The sequence below is a fragment of the Piliocolobus tephrosceles genome, chromosome 5, assembly GCF_002776525.5.
Source record: "Piliocolobus tephrosceles isolate RC106 chromosome 5, ASM277652v3, whole genome shotgun sequence".
NCBI classification, from domain to species: Eukaryota; Metazoa; Chordata; class Mammalia; order Primates; family Cercopithecidae; genus Piliocolobus; species Piliocolobus tephrosceles.
In genome coordinates, this window is record NC_045438.1 from 65532046 (window position 1) to 65548220 (window position 16175).

Genomic DNA, 16175 nt, shown 5'->3' on the forward strand with positions numbered 1-16175 from the left:
AAAGTGCTGGGATTACAGGCGTGAGCCAGAAAGAATTCTTACAACTCAATAATAAGATGACCCAATTTCAAAAAATGGGCAAAGAATTTGAACAGCTATGTTCACTGATGAAGATACAGGGATGGCAAAATAAACACATGAAAAGATGTTTAACATTATTAGTCATCAGGGAAATACAAACTAAAAGTAAAATTAGAGATGACTATATATCTATTAAACAACTGAACATAATCTCACAGAGGGACTAAGAAACTGGCATTAGATCCTCAATCCTTTTAGGTAATTACATTTAGTGAAAATAAAGGCACAGGCCGGGCGCAGTGGCTCACGCCTGTAATCCGAGCACTTTGGGAGGCTGAGACGGGTGGATCACGAGGTCAGGAGATCGAGACCATCCTGGCTAACACAGTGAAACCCCGTCTCTACTAAAAATACAAAAAATTAGCTGGGCGTGGTGGCGGGCGCCTGTAGTCCCAGCTACTCGGGAGGCTGAGGCAGGAGAATGGCGTGAACCCAGGAGGCGGAGCTTGCAGTGAGCCAAGATCGGGCCACTGCACTCCAGCCTGGACGACAGAGCAAGACTCCGTCCCCCCACACCCCCCCCCCAAAAAAATGAAAATAAAGGCAGAGACACAAGAAATTCAAGAGAAGATTTCAATTTTACTTACCCCATAGCAAACTCATCTAAATTTGTTTTTCCCATTAGTAGAGCTCCCTGATCCAACAACTTCTGAACTACTGTAGCATTATAAGGTGGTATATAACCTGAAAAAAATTTAGTTACTATTATTGTTTTTTACAGTCCAGAAGTCTTTTATTTGTTTATACCTATTATGCCATGAATTCACAGGAATAGGCTCCAGCAGCTCAGGAACCTTCCCATTGGTTCTCACACAGTGTGCTTCTCCGGGTGGAGCAGGCTGACGCTTCAGTTGAACCCAGGTACCTTTCTCTTTGGCTTCCTTCTTTTTCTCATCATTTTCCTTAATGCATTTCAGGAAGCTATCTCGGCTCTTACAGTATTTACTGTGTTCAATATGCACATTCATTCTCTTGGCAAGAATCTTGCCCCTGTTTGTTTACAACAATGCCGACAGCATGCTGGGGAACACTGTAGACTCTCCAGTTTCACCATGGTAACACTTGTGGGGCATTCCTTTTTGAACAGTACCCATTCCCTTGATGTCAACAACATCACCTTTCTTACAGGTTCGCATGTATGTGGCAAACAACTCCTTGTTTTCTAAAAGGCCTACAAAACACATATTGGTGCCTCTCCTCTTTCCCTTTGTGTTCATCATTTTGGTGAATCACTGTATGATGGTGGTTCCTGCCAAAAGGCCAGTTATTTTTTTACAGGAAACAAAACAGTGAACATGCAAATCATATGAAAGAAACAAGAGTCGGCTGGGCGGGGTGGCTCATGCCTGTAATCCCAACACTTTGGGAGGCCAAGACAGGCAGATCACCTGAGGTCAGGAGTTTGAGACCAACCTGGGCAATGTAGAGAAACCCTGTCTCTACTAAAAATATAAAATTTAGCATGTGGTGGCGCATGCCTGTAATCTCAGCTACTCAATAGGTGAGACAGGAGAATCACTTGAACCCAGGAGGCAGAAGCTGCAGTGAGCCAAGACTGCGCCACTGCACTCCACCCTGGGCGACAGAGCAAGACTCCATTTTAAACAAACAAACAAACAAACAAAAAAACAAGAGTCTAAACTGCAATTAAGCAATTCATAATGATATGCCTTAATTATTCCTAATTTAAATAATCAGTTGTACTTTCTTCCAGTAATTTTTTTCTACTGTTAAATGTATGTTTTCCAAAGATAGTCTGTGCATTCACTATTTTTATAATTTAAAAACAGACTTTAACAATTAGTTCTACAAAATATTGCATGATAGTCAGAGATGTACCCAGTATTTTTGAAATAATAAATCTCTATTTTGCTCACTGTACTTGACTTTTTCTTCTCAGATGATGTTATACCACACAGTAATTTTTATGTATTTCCAGTAGAAATAGATCTTTATTTTCAACTAAAATTTTCTCTGGCTATTGAAAAGCTGTAGCATATATTCCAAAATAATGAACAACAACAGTCTGCATATTAGAGGAAGGTGGGGCATATTCCTCATAGAATATTATTTTTAGCGTATAGTACTCTGAATGACCTTTTTTCTACTTCTGTTTCTTCCTAGGATCCAAATATCTTGATAAACCTGCTTTCTTTTGACCGAACTCTAAAGAATAAATCTAAACATTGCCATACTGTGCTATAAGAGATAGAGGAATCAGAAAATAAAAAATAACTGGCCAGTAGATGTTAATGAATCCTCACATCATCCACAAGAGAAGGGTATCGATGATAGCCAGTTCACACTTATTCCCATGTTATCAATTAGCTGAAGGTAGAGGTTATATAGTGTGTTTACAGTTTTTTTACAGTTTTTTTATTTCATTTTTTAGAGATGGGGTCTCAGCCAGTTCACACTTACTCCCATGTTATCAATTAGCTGAAGGTAGAGGTTATATAGTGTGTTTACAGTAATCAGTTTTTTTATTTCATTTTTTAGAGATGGGGTCTCACTATGTTGCCCAGGCTGGACTCAAACTCCTGAGCTCAAGTGATTCTCCCACCTCAGCCTCCCCAGTAGCTGGGACTACAGGCAAGCACCCGATTGGTACTTAGTTATTGAATTGAGTCTTCCTAAATGTTAACAGAATCTTTGAAAACTTCTGAAATAGCATTCATTAAGCTGGCTACCTCTAAAGAAAAATTCTGCATTCTAAAAGAGCAAATAGTAAAAAAGGTGATATTATATTCTAAATATTTCCTTCAAAGATATAATTAGTCTGAGATTATCTTGGTACTTTATTATCCTTAAAGCAAAAAATACTGACTTTTACAAAATTATCAATGCTGTGATCAGTTAAACTTTACCTTTCAGCATATTTGATGCACATGTTGTCTCAATGCCGGACGTGCTGAAGTTGTCTTTTACTGCAACAGGAATTCCATCTAAATCCCCAAGTGACTGTCCTGCATTAAAAAGCCAAAAGAGTGATAAAGGAGATAGTTTAAAATATAAAGATACATGAATACATGTTATTACAGTAACTACTAGTTTTTGGCAAAGATACTTCTTCAGAAATCAAATTTATGGCAGAAATTAATACAGTTGGACATTATAAAGCATCACATAGCCATTACCCTCATTTTTATTATCCTCACGGCAAGTTCTTTAAATAAGGCTATGTTTTATGTTTAAAGCTTCACTTGCCAAATGGAGACTACTACAACCAATTAAACTTCTTCTCTGGAGATATAGCAATTAAGTATAATTAAAAGCAATTTACCATTCTTATATCTCTTTTCTGATTCTTCAGCTTGTTTTAAGGCCACCTCTTCCGACACAGTAATGTAGGCATTTAGAAACTTGGTCTTCTTGATAAGAGAGAGACATTTTTGACAGAGCTCTGTTGGTGTAATTTGGCCTTGTTTCAGTGCTGCAGAAACCTATAGTGTATACAATTCAAAAACCTTTTACTGAGTCTGCAGAAGTTTCAAATGTTATGTTGGTGGGGGTAAGGGGTGATGGAGTGGCTAACTATAACATTTTAAAGTGAGGCTTAGGTTCAAAATCAAGAGAACCTATTACTTCTAACACTTAGTGTAGTGGATGAAGGGTGATGCACTGATCAGCTTGAGGAGAGATGGAGGACATGACATTCTTCTCCTTAGCTAACTTTTGGTTTTAAAATCAGGCTGTACAAACAACAGCAGTAAGTCAGGTAAACCATCCTGTCCAGGGGGAGTTGAGGCACAGTATGGGTGAAGGATGGCTGAAGACAGATTCTGTAGAGAGGGTAGCTTAGCTGCAACACAGACAGTCCAGAGAGAAAAAAAGAGAAGTGAACTGGACAAGGCATTGCAGGATTTTTATGGCTCTCTAAATAAGATCTTTATACCTATTGTGGAGTTCAAGTAAGAGACACTATGAATTGAGAGAAATGCTTATAAAATACAGGTTCAAAGACAAACTAAAAACAAACTTTTCTGAAATTCTGTCTTTAGGGAAGACATTAGGAAGGCTGGTAAAGAAGGAGTTAAAAAAAAAACTACACCAAAAGTGACTGAGAAGTAGTGAATACCAGTGTATATTGACAGGAAGTAGGGCCTGAGATGGAGTCATGGGTGTCTAATATTTCCTGTAGGAAGTAATAATAACATGTACTTACTAATCAGATAAAAGGGATGAATAACAAGAAGTAAAAGATGACACCAAAACTTTGGAGATTTTATGAAAAGATAATTGGATTAGATGGGAGCTGAGAGAAAAGGAGAATAGGGGAAGGAATAGTATTTACCAAGTATTTTCTAAGAGTCAGGCACTGTTGCTTTACATGCGTTATTACTTCATTTAACCCTTAAAACAACCACACTGGCTGGGTGCAGTGACTCGCTCCTGTAATCCCAGCACTTTGGGAGGCCGAGGCTGGCGGATCATGAGGTCAGGAGATCAAGACCATCCTGGTCAACATGGTGAAACCCCGTCTCTACTAAAAATATAAAAATTAGCCAGGTGTGGTGGTGCATGCCTGTAGTCCTAGCTACTTGGGAGGCTGAGGCAGGAGAATCACTTGAACCTGGGAGGCGGAGGTTGCAGTGAGCTGAGATTGTGCCACTGTACTCCAGCCTGGTGACAGAGCCAGATTCTGTCAAAAAACAAAACAAAACAAAACGAAACAAAATCACACAAGTTAGGTACTATTTATCTCATTTGACAGATGAAGAAACTGAAGCTGAGACCTGGAGTGATTTGTTCAAAGTCACACAAATAGTAAAGGACAGTATGACTTCATAATATACAGTCTTCTCCATTTCTATCTCTACTCTATTGGAAGCTTAGTTTGTCCTCCAAGCTGACAGTATTTTCACGTGTCCCATATATACCAAGAAACAGAAGTTTGCATTTGAGGGGAAAATCTCCAAATGATCTGCTCTCAGCTACTGAGTAAATCATCAAAGCAATGGCATTCTTGGGGCTGAGGGTTTTAAATGCAACAAGCAGTGGGAAGAGGTCATCAAGAGGATCCCTAATGCTCACCGACAAGAGGAAAAGGACTTCCATGGGGAGGCTGATGGACTGCTGCAGGGATAGGGAGGGCAGCGAGGTCTGACTTAAGTAAGTGACTTTTATAAGTAACAAGAAGAGAGAGTTTGTTGAATGGTTTGTATGAAAGGTAAACCCTTGGCCAGATGCGGTGGCTCACGCCTGTAATCCCAGCACTTTGGGAGGCCGAGGCAGACAGATCACCTAAGGCTGGGAGTCGGAGACCAGACTGACCAACATGGAGAAACCTCGTCTCTACTATAAAATTAGCCAGGTGTGGTGGGGCATGCCTGTAATCCCAGCTACTCGGGAGACCGAGGCAGGAGAATCGCTTGAACTTAGGAGGCAGAGGTTGCAGCAAGCCAAGATCATGCTATTGCACTCCAACCTGGGCAACAATAGCGAAACTTTGTCTCAAAAAAAAAAAAGAAAGAAAGAAAGAAAAGAAAAGAAATGTAAACCCTCTAGAAGAAAGAAGGTAGAAGGAATAAAAGAGAGCAGTGTGTTTTAATATCATGTATATGGAATGGGAAGAACAAAGACGCTAGCAGGCTGAGTGGAAGAGAATTAGAACTAGCAAAAACGCAGAGCTAGAGAGACAAACATACATAGGCAGGTCCATCCCATGGCTAAGTTGTAATAATGAGGAAAACTGCATCTGCCACTTTCTCTCCTTCCTTGACTCCTCTCAAGTCCCCTAATGTCTACTATCCTCAAGCTGCTTCCAGACTGGTCTGAGGATAAAAGCTAAGGTGTTACAATTGTGATTGAACGGCAAGAAATAAGATTGTCTAGGAGTATTCACTGGAAATGGTGCCGATTTTCACTGAGACTATTTTTAGGAACTCTAGATTTGAGAAAAACAAAATCAATAAGGGAATTGGAAAAGAGAAGTGAAAACGAAGATGCTAATCAGCTAAATGGACTGAGCATAAGAAGCGGGAAATATAAATCACATATACAGTTCCCTGGGACGAAACTGCAGGTGTCACATCTGAATATAAAACGGAGTTAACTTTCAAGTTTTTGTTAAAACAAAAAAAATTCTCTCTCTGGCACATCTTTTCTCTAATGGAAACTAGGCCTTCCCTGGCAGCCAATGCTTCTCCTGTTTAGTGTCTACCTACCACATAACACAGAGTCCAGACTGGGAGACAGGACAGATGATCTCCTTGTTCCTCAATGCTTCTCTTCTCTCAAACATCCTGCTCACCCAAAGCACATGCCTTGGGAGATGACACCACACTCCCTGGTGTGCTGACCTATAGCCTCCCTGGTATTACTTTTCATTCATTGACAATTTTGTTACCTAGCGCACTGTCATCTTCGTTACTATTGCTCCTATCCTCTCCCTTGTTCAGGTCAAATTTCAAGTCCATGTACACCAACACCTGATTTTTCAGTTCTTTGACCTCGCTTTGCACAAACTTTTCCTTCACCTCACCCCAGTTGCCAATTCTCCTGGTTACTGCCCAGACTACACACAACATTACTAACATCTGTATGATCTCCAAAATGTCAATTCCAGCCATCCCATTTCTCCAGCCCTCAGCTCACTTACTTTACTATCCACACAGCCAGCAAGAAAAAGGGACCTTAGTTCCACAACCATAGGAAATGAACTCTGCCAAAACCAATGAGGTCGAGAGGGCTGGAGCTCAGATGGAACTCTAGCCCTAGCAATACCTTGGAGTGCAACTACAGCACGTGGATTTCAGCCTTGTGAGACCCTGAGTAGAGAACCCAGTTACTCCATGCCCAGACTTCTGACCCAGAAAACTGTGAGATCCTGAGATTATGTTACTTTAAGCCACAAAGTTTATGGTAATTTTTTATGCAGCCATAGACAATTAATATACCTCCTTAGAAAAATTTCAAAACCTTGCTCAGGAACCACTCTTCTTAGAAAGTAAGGGAAGGAAAAATGCAAATATATATAATTTAGTAATTTTGTCCCTGTAACAAAATTAATGTTAATAATAGGTAGTACTTAGTTCTAGGCATTAAATGATAATTAATATATCATTTAATCTTTACATCCACACTGAGAAGCTATTATTATCTCCATTTACAGATTTAAAAAAACTGAAGTTCCTACCTGAGGTCGCATAACTAAAAAGCAGCAGAGCTGGCTGGGCGTGGTGGCTCACGCCTGTAATCCCAGCACTTTGGGAGGTGAAGGCGGGCTAATCACAAGGTCAAGAGATCAAGACCATCCTGGCCAACATGGTGAAACCCCGTCTCTACTAAAAATACAAAAATTAGCTGGGTGTGGTGGCGGGCATCTGTAGTTCCAGCTACTTGGGAGGCTGAGGCAGGAGAATCGCTTGAACCTGGGAGGCAGAGGTTGCAGTGAGAAGAGATTGTGCCACTGTACTCCACCCTGGCGACAGAGTGAGACTCTGTCTAAAAAAAACAAAAAAAAAAAGGTAGCAGAGCTGGGATTCAACTGAGGACTGATCTTGTTTCCAACACTCATGCGCTGAACTACATACTATACTACAGGGTGAGTATCCCTTATCCAAAATGCTTGGCACAAGAAGTGTTTAGATTTCGGATATTTTCAGACTTTGGAGTCCTCTATCTGTACTATATACTTTCCAGTTGAGCATCCCTAACCCAAAAATCTCAAGTCTAAAATGCTCCAGTGAGCATTTCCTTTGAACACGCCCTTTGAAAATCATGTTGGTGCTCAAAAAGTTTTGGATCTTGGAGCATTTCAGATTTTCAGATTAGGGATGTTCAACCTGTGTAATTATTCTCTATGCAAGACATTTTGACATTTATTTCTCTGTAACGAAGTGGAGACGTTTTAATTAACTGAACAGACAGCATTAGAGGTTTACTTAGGAAAAGAATGGCCTTTTTTTTTTTTTTTTTAAATGGAGTCTTGCTCTGTCGTCCAGGCTGGAGTGCAGTGGTGCGATCTCGGCTCACTGCAACCTCCGCCTCCCCGGTTCAAGCGATTCTCCTGCCTCAGCCTCCTGAGTAGCTGGGATTACAGGTGCGCGCCCTCGAACTCCTGACCTCGTGATCTGCCTGCCTCAGCCTTCTGAAGTGCTGGGATTACAGGCGTGAGCCACTGTGCCCGGCCAGAAAAGAATGGTCTTTAAAAAAAAATTGCCTTGATAAATGCTGAATGTACAGGAGAGCTCTTGAAGGCTGAGTGTAGCAGTGACAGGTACTCATCCTCTCTTTAACATAGTCCATTCATGCTTTTGCCTTCTTGCTTCTTGAAATTGCATGTCAAGATCACCAGCAAGCTCCACATTCCTAAACCCACTGGACAGCACCAGCCCTCATTTTATAGTACTCCTTAGTAGCATTCAACACAAGTGACCACTCCCTCCTTGAAACACTTCTTCTCTTTGTTCAGGACACGATGCCATCCTGGCTTTTCCTCCTGTCTCACTGGGCTTTCTTTCAAGTCTCTTTTGCTGGCTTTACTTCCTATTGTTGACCTCCAAAATGTTGGAATTTTAGGTGTTCTTCTATTTTTACACTCAACTTCCCAGGTAATCTCATTTGGCCCTATAGGTTTAATTACCTTCTATACTCTGGCCAATGTGTATCTCTCACCCAGCCTCTTTGCTGAGCTCTGAACTCTTGTATCTAGCTGCTTAAGTGATATCTTCACTTGGATATCTAGGAGGCATCTAAAAATTAACACATCCAAAACAAAACTTTTGATAACCTTCCCCTTCCAAACATGTTCCCTTTAGAGGTTTTCCCATCTTGATGTTACATTTCCCCAACTGCCCTGGCCCAAAACCTAAGTAAAACCTTGATTCTTCTCTTTCCCTCAAACCCCATATCCAAAACATCTGCAAACCCTAACTTTAAAAACAATATTCACTCCCACTATCTCTTGCCAATGCAACAGGCTTCTAAAATGCTTTCTTGCTTTTTTTTTTTTTTTTTTTTTTTTTTTTTTTTTTGGGGGGGGGTCTTGCTCTGTTGCCAAGCCTGGCGTACACTGATGTGATCTCGCCTCATTGCAGCCTCAACTTCCCAGGCTCAAGTGATCCTCCCACCTCAGCCTCCTGAGCAGCTGGGACTAAAGGCATGCACCACCATGTCCAGCTAATTTTTGTGTTTTTTGTAAAGACAGGGTTTCGCCACATTGCCCAGGCTGGTCTTGAACTCCTGAGCTCAATCAGCCTGCCTCAGCTTCTGAAAGTGCTGGGTTTAAAGGCATGAGCCATTGCACCTGGTCAGTCTTTGTACTTTATTACTTGCTTTTCTAAAGATCATGGTCCCTTAAGAGTCATCTGAAGGAGCTTTTAAAATTTTAACTCAGATAATGTCCACAGATTCAAAACATTCCAGAAGATTCCCATTACACTTTGAATAAAATCCATACTCCCTACTGTGGCTTCAAAGGTTCTCTGCAATTTGGCTCCTACCTGTCTCCCTAACCTCTTCTCTCATTGCTGTCTTCTTTCACTTCTCTCCAGGCATGCTGGCCCTCTTGCTATTCCTCGAACATGTTAAGCTTGCTCTTGTTTTAGGGTCTTTGTACTTACTGTTCCATCTGCCTGGAACGCTATTCTCTCAGATCTGCCCAGTGTTCCCCCTTCATATCCTTCTGGTCTCTATTAAGTATTATTCACTCAGTCAGAGAAATCTTCCTTGGCCACTCTAACTAAAATGTCCAGCTGCCCCAATTAGTTATCACACTATGATCTACTTAATTTTTCTCCATAGTACTTATACTACCTGAAATTATATCCTTTACTTTTTTTTTTTTTTTTAAGTATTTAATGGCTGCATTTCCACAAAAAAATGTTAGGTTTCAGGAAGCAGGAGCTCCTGTCCATCTTTAATGCGACCCCCCAGTGGCTGGAACACAGAGGTACTCACTAAATGTTAGTTGAATGAATAACAGTTGTTTAAAATTTAGAATTGATTTCCCTATAGAGCAATGATTAGTTTTCCTAAAGTTGAAGCTCCAAGAAGCCAAATGAATATATCCTTCTTTAAACTTTAGGATTAATAATATTAGCCTGGTGCCTCGCTCCTAGAAACACTGGGATCATGCCACAAAAGACAAAGGCAAAAGTGAGATTCCTCCCCCTTTCTGAATGTACCTGGGTAAAATTTACAAATAGGAATTTTACCTACTTGGCATTTTACCTCTTTTTTGTGCCTAATCCCAGGACTCCTGTTACCATAAGCCTCCACTCACATCCCCCAAATTGCCTCCATCATTTCCAGCCCTTCTCCCTAATTCTCAGCAAATTTTCCCCTCTTCAACTGATTATCTCAATTAAGGTATTATGAAGAAATTTGAACTGTTATAATTTACAACAATGGGTGAACAAATCGTTCAACCTTCCCAGGCATCTGTACATATTTAAAATATAATTAAATTGAAAGATAATTTGTATGAATTAATTAATCTCTAATTGGTAGAATTTAGGGCATCAGTACAGTGATGTGGAAAAAATACAAAGTAGACAGAAGGTAGTTTTAGAGCTGGGGAAATAACCACCAAATGTTTTGCATGCTAGGCATTAATAGGTGTTTGTTAAAGGAGTGATTAAGTAAAAGTAATCATGCCAAGGCAACCAACCTCTGGGTCTTCCCCTGGGTCAGCTCTCCTGAATAGTTCTCCCCCATGACGCAAAAGTTGTTTTTCACTATGGCTCACTCAATGACACCAGAGAGAAGTAGCACTAAAAAAGGTAGCATTTAAGGAGCTATGACAGTTGTCAAAATCAAAATAGAGTCACTTGTGTTAAAATCCTGACAAATGGGGTCAAGAAAGGTCAAGAAGAGAGGGTTCTCATGCACGAATGCCTGATAAGAACTATCACACTCCAGCTGACAAGGGATTGATAACCGAAGTATATAAGGAGTTCAAAAAACTCAACAGGAAAAAAATCCAATAATCAAATTAAAAATGGGCAAAAGATCGGAATAGACATTTCTCAAAAGAAAGACATATAAATGGCAAACTGGTATATGAAAACGTGCTCAACATCACTGATCATCAGAGAACTGCAAATCAAAACTACAATGAGTTATCATCTCACTCCACTTAAAATGGCTTCTTCCAAAAGACAGGCAATAATGAATGCTGGTGAAGATGGAGAAAAGTTGGTTGAAATGTAAATTACTACAGCCACTATGGAGAACAGTATGGAGGTTCCTCAAAAACCTAAAAATAGAACTACTGGTTGGGCAAAGTGGCTCACACCTGTAATCCTAGCACTTTGGGAGGCTGAGGGAGGAGGATTGCTTGAGGCCAATAATTCAAGACCAACCTGGCCAACACAGTGAGACCCTGTCTCTAAAAAAAAACTAAAAATAAATAAATAAAAATAGCACAACCATATGATCCAGCAATCTCACTGCTAGGTATATACGCACCTAAAAGAAAGAAAATCAACAAAGCAAAGACATATCTGCTCTCTCATGTTTATTGCAGCACTATTCACAATAGCCAAGATTTGAAGGCAGCCTAAGTATCTACCAACAGATGAATGGATAGAGAAAATGTCCTACATGTACACAATGGAGTACTATTCAGCCATAAAAAGAATGAGAGCCTGTCATTTGCAACAACATGGATGGAACTGGAGGGCATTATGTTAAGTGAAATAAGCCAGGCACAGAAAGACAAACTTCCCATGTTCTCATCTATTTGTGGGAGTTAAAAATTAAAACAATTGATCTTGTGGAGGTAGAGTAGAATGATGGTTACCAGAAGCTAGAAAGGGTAGTAGTAGGGGTGGGAAGTGGGGATGGGTAATGGGTACAAAAATATAGTTAGAATGAATAAGATACAGTATTTGATAGCACAGTGGGTGATTACAGTCAACAATAATTTATTGTACATTTAAAAATAACTAAAAGAGTATAACTGGAATGTTTGTAACACAAAGAAATGATAAATGCTTGAGGTGCTGGACACACCATTTATTCTGATGTGATTACTATGCATTGTATGCCTGTATCAAAATATCTCATGTGCCCCATAAATACGTACAACTACTATGTACCCATTAAAATTTTTTAAAAAACAACAATCATAAGACTGCAAAAAACACAACCTTGCACAAAGGCCATTGCAACTTTCCACACACACAAGTACTTCTGCAAGGATGTCTGTCCAGCAACTGGCCATCCAATCTTGGACTGATGCCACCTTTGTGACTGATCCTTGTGGCCAAGGATAACTGATTCAAAATAATTTATGTAATCTTTTTCATTCTGTCTTTAAAAACATCCTTTGCCCCATCCTCCTTGAGTAGGTACATAGTTTACTATATCACACATATTCTCATTGCATTGCTACCCCAAAATAAATATTTTCTTTAGAGTCTCTTTCTGTTACTTAGATTGCCAGTGGAAAAGGCAGAAAAAGGAAATATCATATTTTTATAGGTTGTATTTAATTTTAAAACAAGTTTTGGGTGTTGTCCATTTATTAATTTATTTTTAAAGAACAAATTTGATTCGATGCAATTTAAAATGGTAAAACAATAATTACTTTGGGGAGGAATTATTTATATTATTTAAAGCCTGTGGATTTAAAGTTCTCATTATATATTACAGCTATCTATAATTATAATTCCAGGCTGCCAGCTGGAAAACAAACAAACAAACAAACAAAACGACAACTTCTAGGGTGGAATAAAAAGGAAGATGGAAGGCAGTTTAGGTCCTCAGCGCCTTCTTCTTACCAGAAATCACCTGAAGCCCCAATTAAACCATACTCCTGAACCTACCACACAGATCTAATTAAGTCTAGAGTGGGACATAGCTTTAGTTTTAACAGGTGCTTCACGTGGCTCTGATAGCAACTGGCCTGCAGACAGTTCTAAGGTTGAGTGATGTGAACCAGGAAGTAAAAAGACCTGCATTAAAGCTTAACAGCAGACAGAACGTGAGAGGGCAGATTCCAGCCATATCTGCAAGACAGAATGAACGGGGCTTAGTGATTTACTGTATATGAAAGATGAGGAAGAATCTAAAGGCAAATGAGATAATATTTGTGCCATTAAAAATAGACTATTAAGAATTCAGAAATACCAGAGCTTTTGTTTTTTAAGACGGGGGTTGAGAGGTAAGTCCTGTTACAATGATTACTTCACTGATTAAAGTGAATTTGAGGGTGCTTATGTGACATTTAGAAGAACTGCCCAGAAGGCGTTCACAAATACAGCCTAGAGTTCAAACATGACGTCCAGGAAATGGAGACACGGGTTAGGGAATCCCTGGTATCTTAGTGGTTAGTAAATCCTAGACAACGAATTCTTTGAAAAAACCCAAACATTACTCGTTTGAATTTTGCAAACTACAGTTTCGCCGGGCTTCTTAGCGACAACTGCAGCTAAGTGTCGGGGACAGAAGAGAGACTGAAGTGGCTCCGCAAGCCCCCTTTATCTGGCAAAGCCCACTCCGAGACCATCCGGTGCCCGACCTACACCAGAACAAACGTCTAATGGTGAGAAGCCGATTCACCACCCCAGATCCGCGGTGCAGAGATTTCCCAGCTAAGGTCCTAACTCCTGAATGGGTACGGCGAGTACATCCTAAGGACCGAAAGGTACCTATCCCCCACTCATTTCAAGAGAAGGCAGCGAGGTGGGCCAAGATGCGTTGTAAGGCCCAGGGACTGTTTGTCAACGAAGTCCGCTGAACTTTCCGCCCTCCCGGGGGCCTCAGCGGGCCAATTCCACTCACTTCTCGGAGGGTCCGGCCCAGCATGGTCCTCATGTCCTGCCTGCCACCATAGGAGCCAGGCAAGGAGGAAAAAGAGGTCACCGGTTGCTAGTGATAGTACATGGACGCAGCCATCTTTAATTGTCACTGAGCCCTTCAACATCGAGTACTTGGATTGGTTTAATTGCAGCCCGAGGAAATGATCTTTGCAGGCGATTGGTCGGCGCCGCAAAGCCACCCCGGCGGCTGAAGAGAGCGGTCAGGCAAGGAGATTCCGGGCCAGGGTCGCGGTGGCAGTCGGCAAGCGTTTGATTCTCTGGCGTTGGATCGCGAGCGGTGTCTGCTTGTCCCTCCGAGGGCTCCCAGGACAGGGCAGGGATCTAGGGGGTTTGCGCACCTGCTTTTTTATTCCCCCCTTATTTTTGGAAGGGGAGAGGGTGAAAGGGAGGGAGGAGAATGGACAGAATACTGACTGGAACGTTAATTGGAGCATTTCATATGCGAAGAGCAGAATAAAAGTTCCATATTCTCTCAGTTTCTCCATTAGATTAGCTTCATTTTCGAATGCTCCGTTTTGCATGCTTAATTTTGAAACTAGCCCGTGGTTTGGCAGAATTTGACCTAATTCAGGGGTGAGAGTTTGATCCAGTCCAAGTGTATTTGAATTTGAGCACGCAGTTCAACCAGTGTTTACAATGGAATTTCTGAAGACTTATGTACTTAGAAGAAATGCATGCACTGCTATTTGCTTCTGGAGAAGCAAAGTTGTCCAAAAGCCTTCAGTTAGAAGGATTAGTACTACCTCTCCAAGGAGCACTGTCATGCCTGCTTGGGTGATAGATAAATATGGGAAGAATGAAGTGCTTCGATTCACTCAGAACATGATGATACCTATCATACACTATCCAAATGAAGTCATTGTCAAAGTTCACGCTGCCAGTGTAAATCCTATAGACGTTAATATGAGAAGTAAGTTTTCAAAAGACATTGTTGCCTTTTTTAAAAAAATCACTATTTCATAAGGTGTGCAGTTTAAAAAAATTATTTGACTACGCTTCTTTGGTCAACTCAAATGAATCATTTAGGTTTTTAACAATACCTCTGCAAATATTATTTCCAAAATTTTTGAAATTGCAATGGCCAGGGTATCTTTCTGGCCATTTGTCTTGACAAAATATAAGCTTGATTGTTTTCATGCGTCCTTAAATATGTAAGTTCAGACTTGAGAACTGTCTGTAGCTAACTTTTTTTTTTTTTTGAGACTGAATCTCTGTCACCCAGGCTGGAGTGCAGTGGCCTGCTCACTGTAACCTCCGCCTCCTGGGTTCAAGCAAAATTTCTCCTGCCTCAGCCTCCGGAGTAGCTGGGATTACAGGCGCGTGCCACCACACCAGGCAAATTTTTTTGTATTTTTAGTAGAGATGGGGTTTCACCATGTTGGTCAGGCTGGTCTCCAACTCCTGACCTCAGGTGATCCGCCTGCCTCGGCCTTCTAAAGTGCTGGGATTACAGACCAGTCACTGCGCCAGGCCTATCTCTGTAGCTAAATTTCTGTCCAGGGAACTTTGTGGTATTCTGAGATCTGTCACAGGCTTCGGAAGTATAGTTATGTTTCCTCGTCAGTTCAGAATTTGTGGGGTTTTTTGTTTGTTTTTGAGACAGAATCTCGCTCTATTGTCAGGCTGGAGTGTAATGGCGCGTTCTTGGCTCATTGCAGCCTCCGTCTTCCGGGTTCAAATGATTCTCCTGCCTTAGCCTCCCAAGTAGCTGGGACTACAGACATGCGCCGCCACGCCCAGCTAAGTTTTGTATTTTCAGTGGGGGGAGCGGGGGATGCGGGGGGGTTCACTGTGTTGGTGGGAGACTGAGGCAGGAGAATTGCTTGAACCTGGAAGACGGAGGTTGTAGTGAGCCAAGAACACGCCATTGCACTCCAGCCTGGCGATAGAGTGAGACTCCGTCTCAAAAGAAAAAATAAATAAAAATAATGAATTGAATTGACTTTACTGTGATTGTCTCATGAAATCTACATCTGTATTCTTTGTTTTGAAGTAATAATTGCTACTACCAGTTGAGCATGCCGTTTTCCTTTGTTCTTTTTACATTAGGCTTGAAGAGAGTTCAGTTTTTTATAAGATATGTCTTTTAGTGGTAAGTTTTACTCAATGATCAGCATGTTTTTTCCTTTGATTGTAAGTTCTTTCAAGATAGATCCCATGCTTTGTCAACCTGTTTCAGTGCTTCACATATGCAGTTGTCATTCAGCCAATATTTCTATGCCTTTTTATCTTTTTGTTCTGACTTAAGATAACAAACTTAAATTAGTATTTTATCCATGAGTAATTTTTTTTTTCTGTTTTTTTTCTTTTTTTTTTTTTTTT

General features: G+C 40.7%; 2 protein-coding genes across 4 annotated transcripts in view; one reads left to right on the top strand and one right to left on the bottom strand.

Moving 5' to 3' along the window:
• Positions 1 to 14031, bottom strand: part of QRSL1 (glutaminyl-tRNA amidotransferase subunit QRSL1) — a 39526-nt gene extending 25495 nt beyond the window's left edge. Inside the window, exons 1-4 of the mRNA XM_023205934.3 lie at positions 13816 to 14031; positions 3365 to 3524; positions 2949 to 3047; positions 669 to 765 (exon numbers count right to left, since the gene is read on the bottom strand). Of these exons, the coding sequence (XP_023061702.1) occupies positions 669 to 765; positions 2949 to 3047; positions 3365 to 3524; positions 13816 to 13848 (389 nt within the window). The 5' untranslated portion in view covers positions 13849 to 14031. The remainder of the gene's footprint in view (positions 1 to 668; positions 766 to 2948; positions 3048 to 3364; positions 3525 to 13815) is intronic.
• Positions 13018 to 16175, top strand: part of RTN4IP1 (reticulon 4 interacting protein 1) — a 56858-nt gene continuing 53700 nt past the window's right edge. The window contains exon 1 of one of the 3 annotated variants that reach the window (XM_023205937.2): positions 13018 to 13195. Coding sequence is in view for 1 of the 3 variants with exons in the window: in XM_023205936.2 (XP_023061704.1) it covers positions 14490 to 14763 (274 nt within the window). In the remaining 2 variants the exon portion in view is untranslated. Of the gene's footprint in view, positions 13196 to 13327; positions 13679 to 14022; positions 14764 to 16175 lie in introns of those variants that run through there. The other 2 variants (XM_023205938.3, XM_023205936.2) reach the window with 2 other exon arrangements.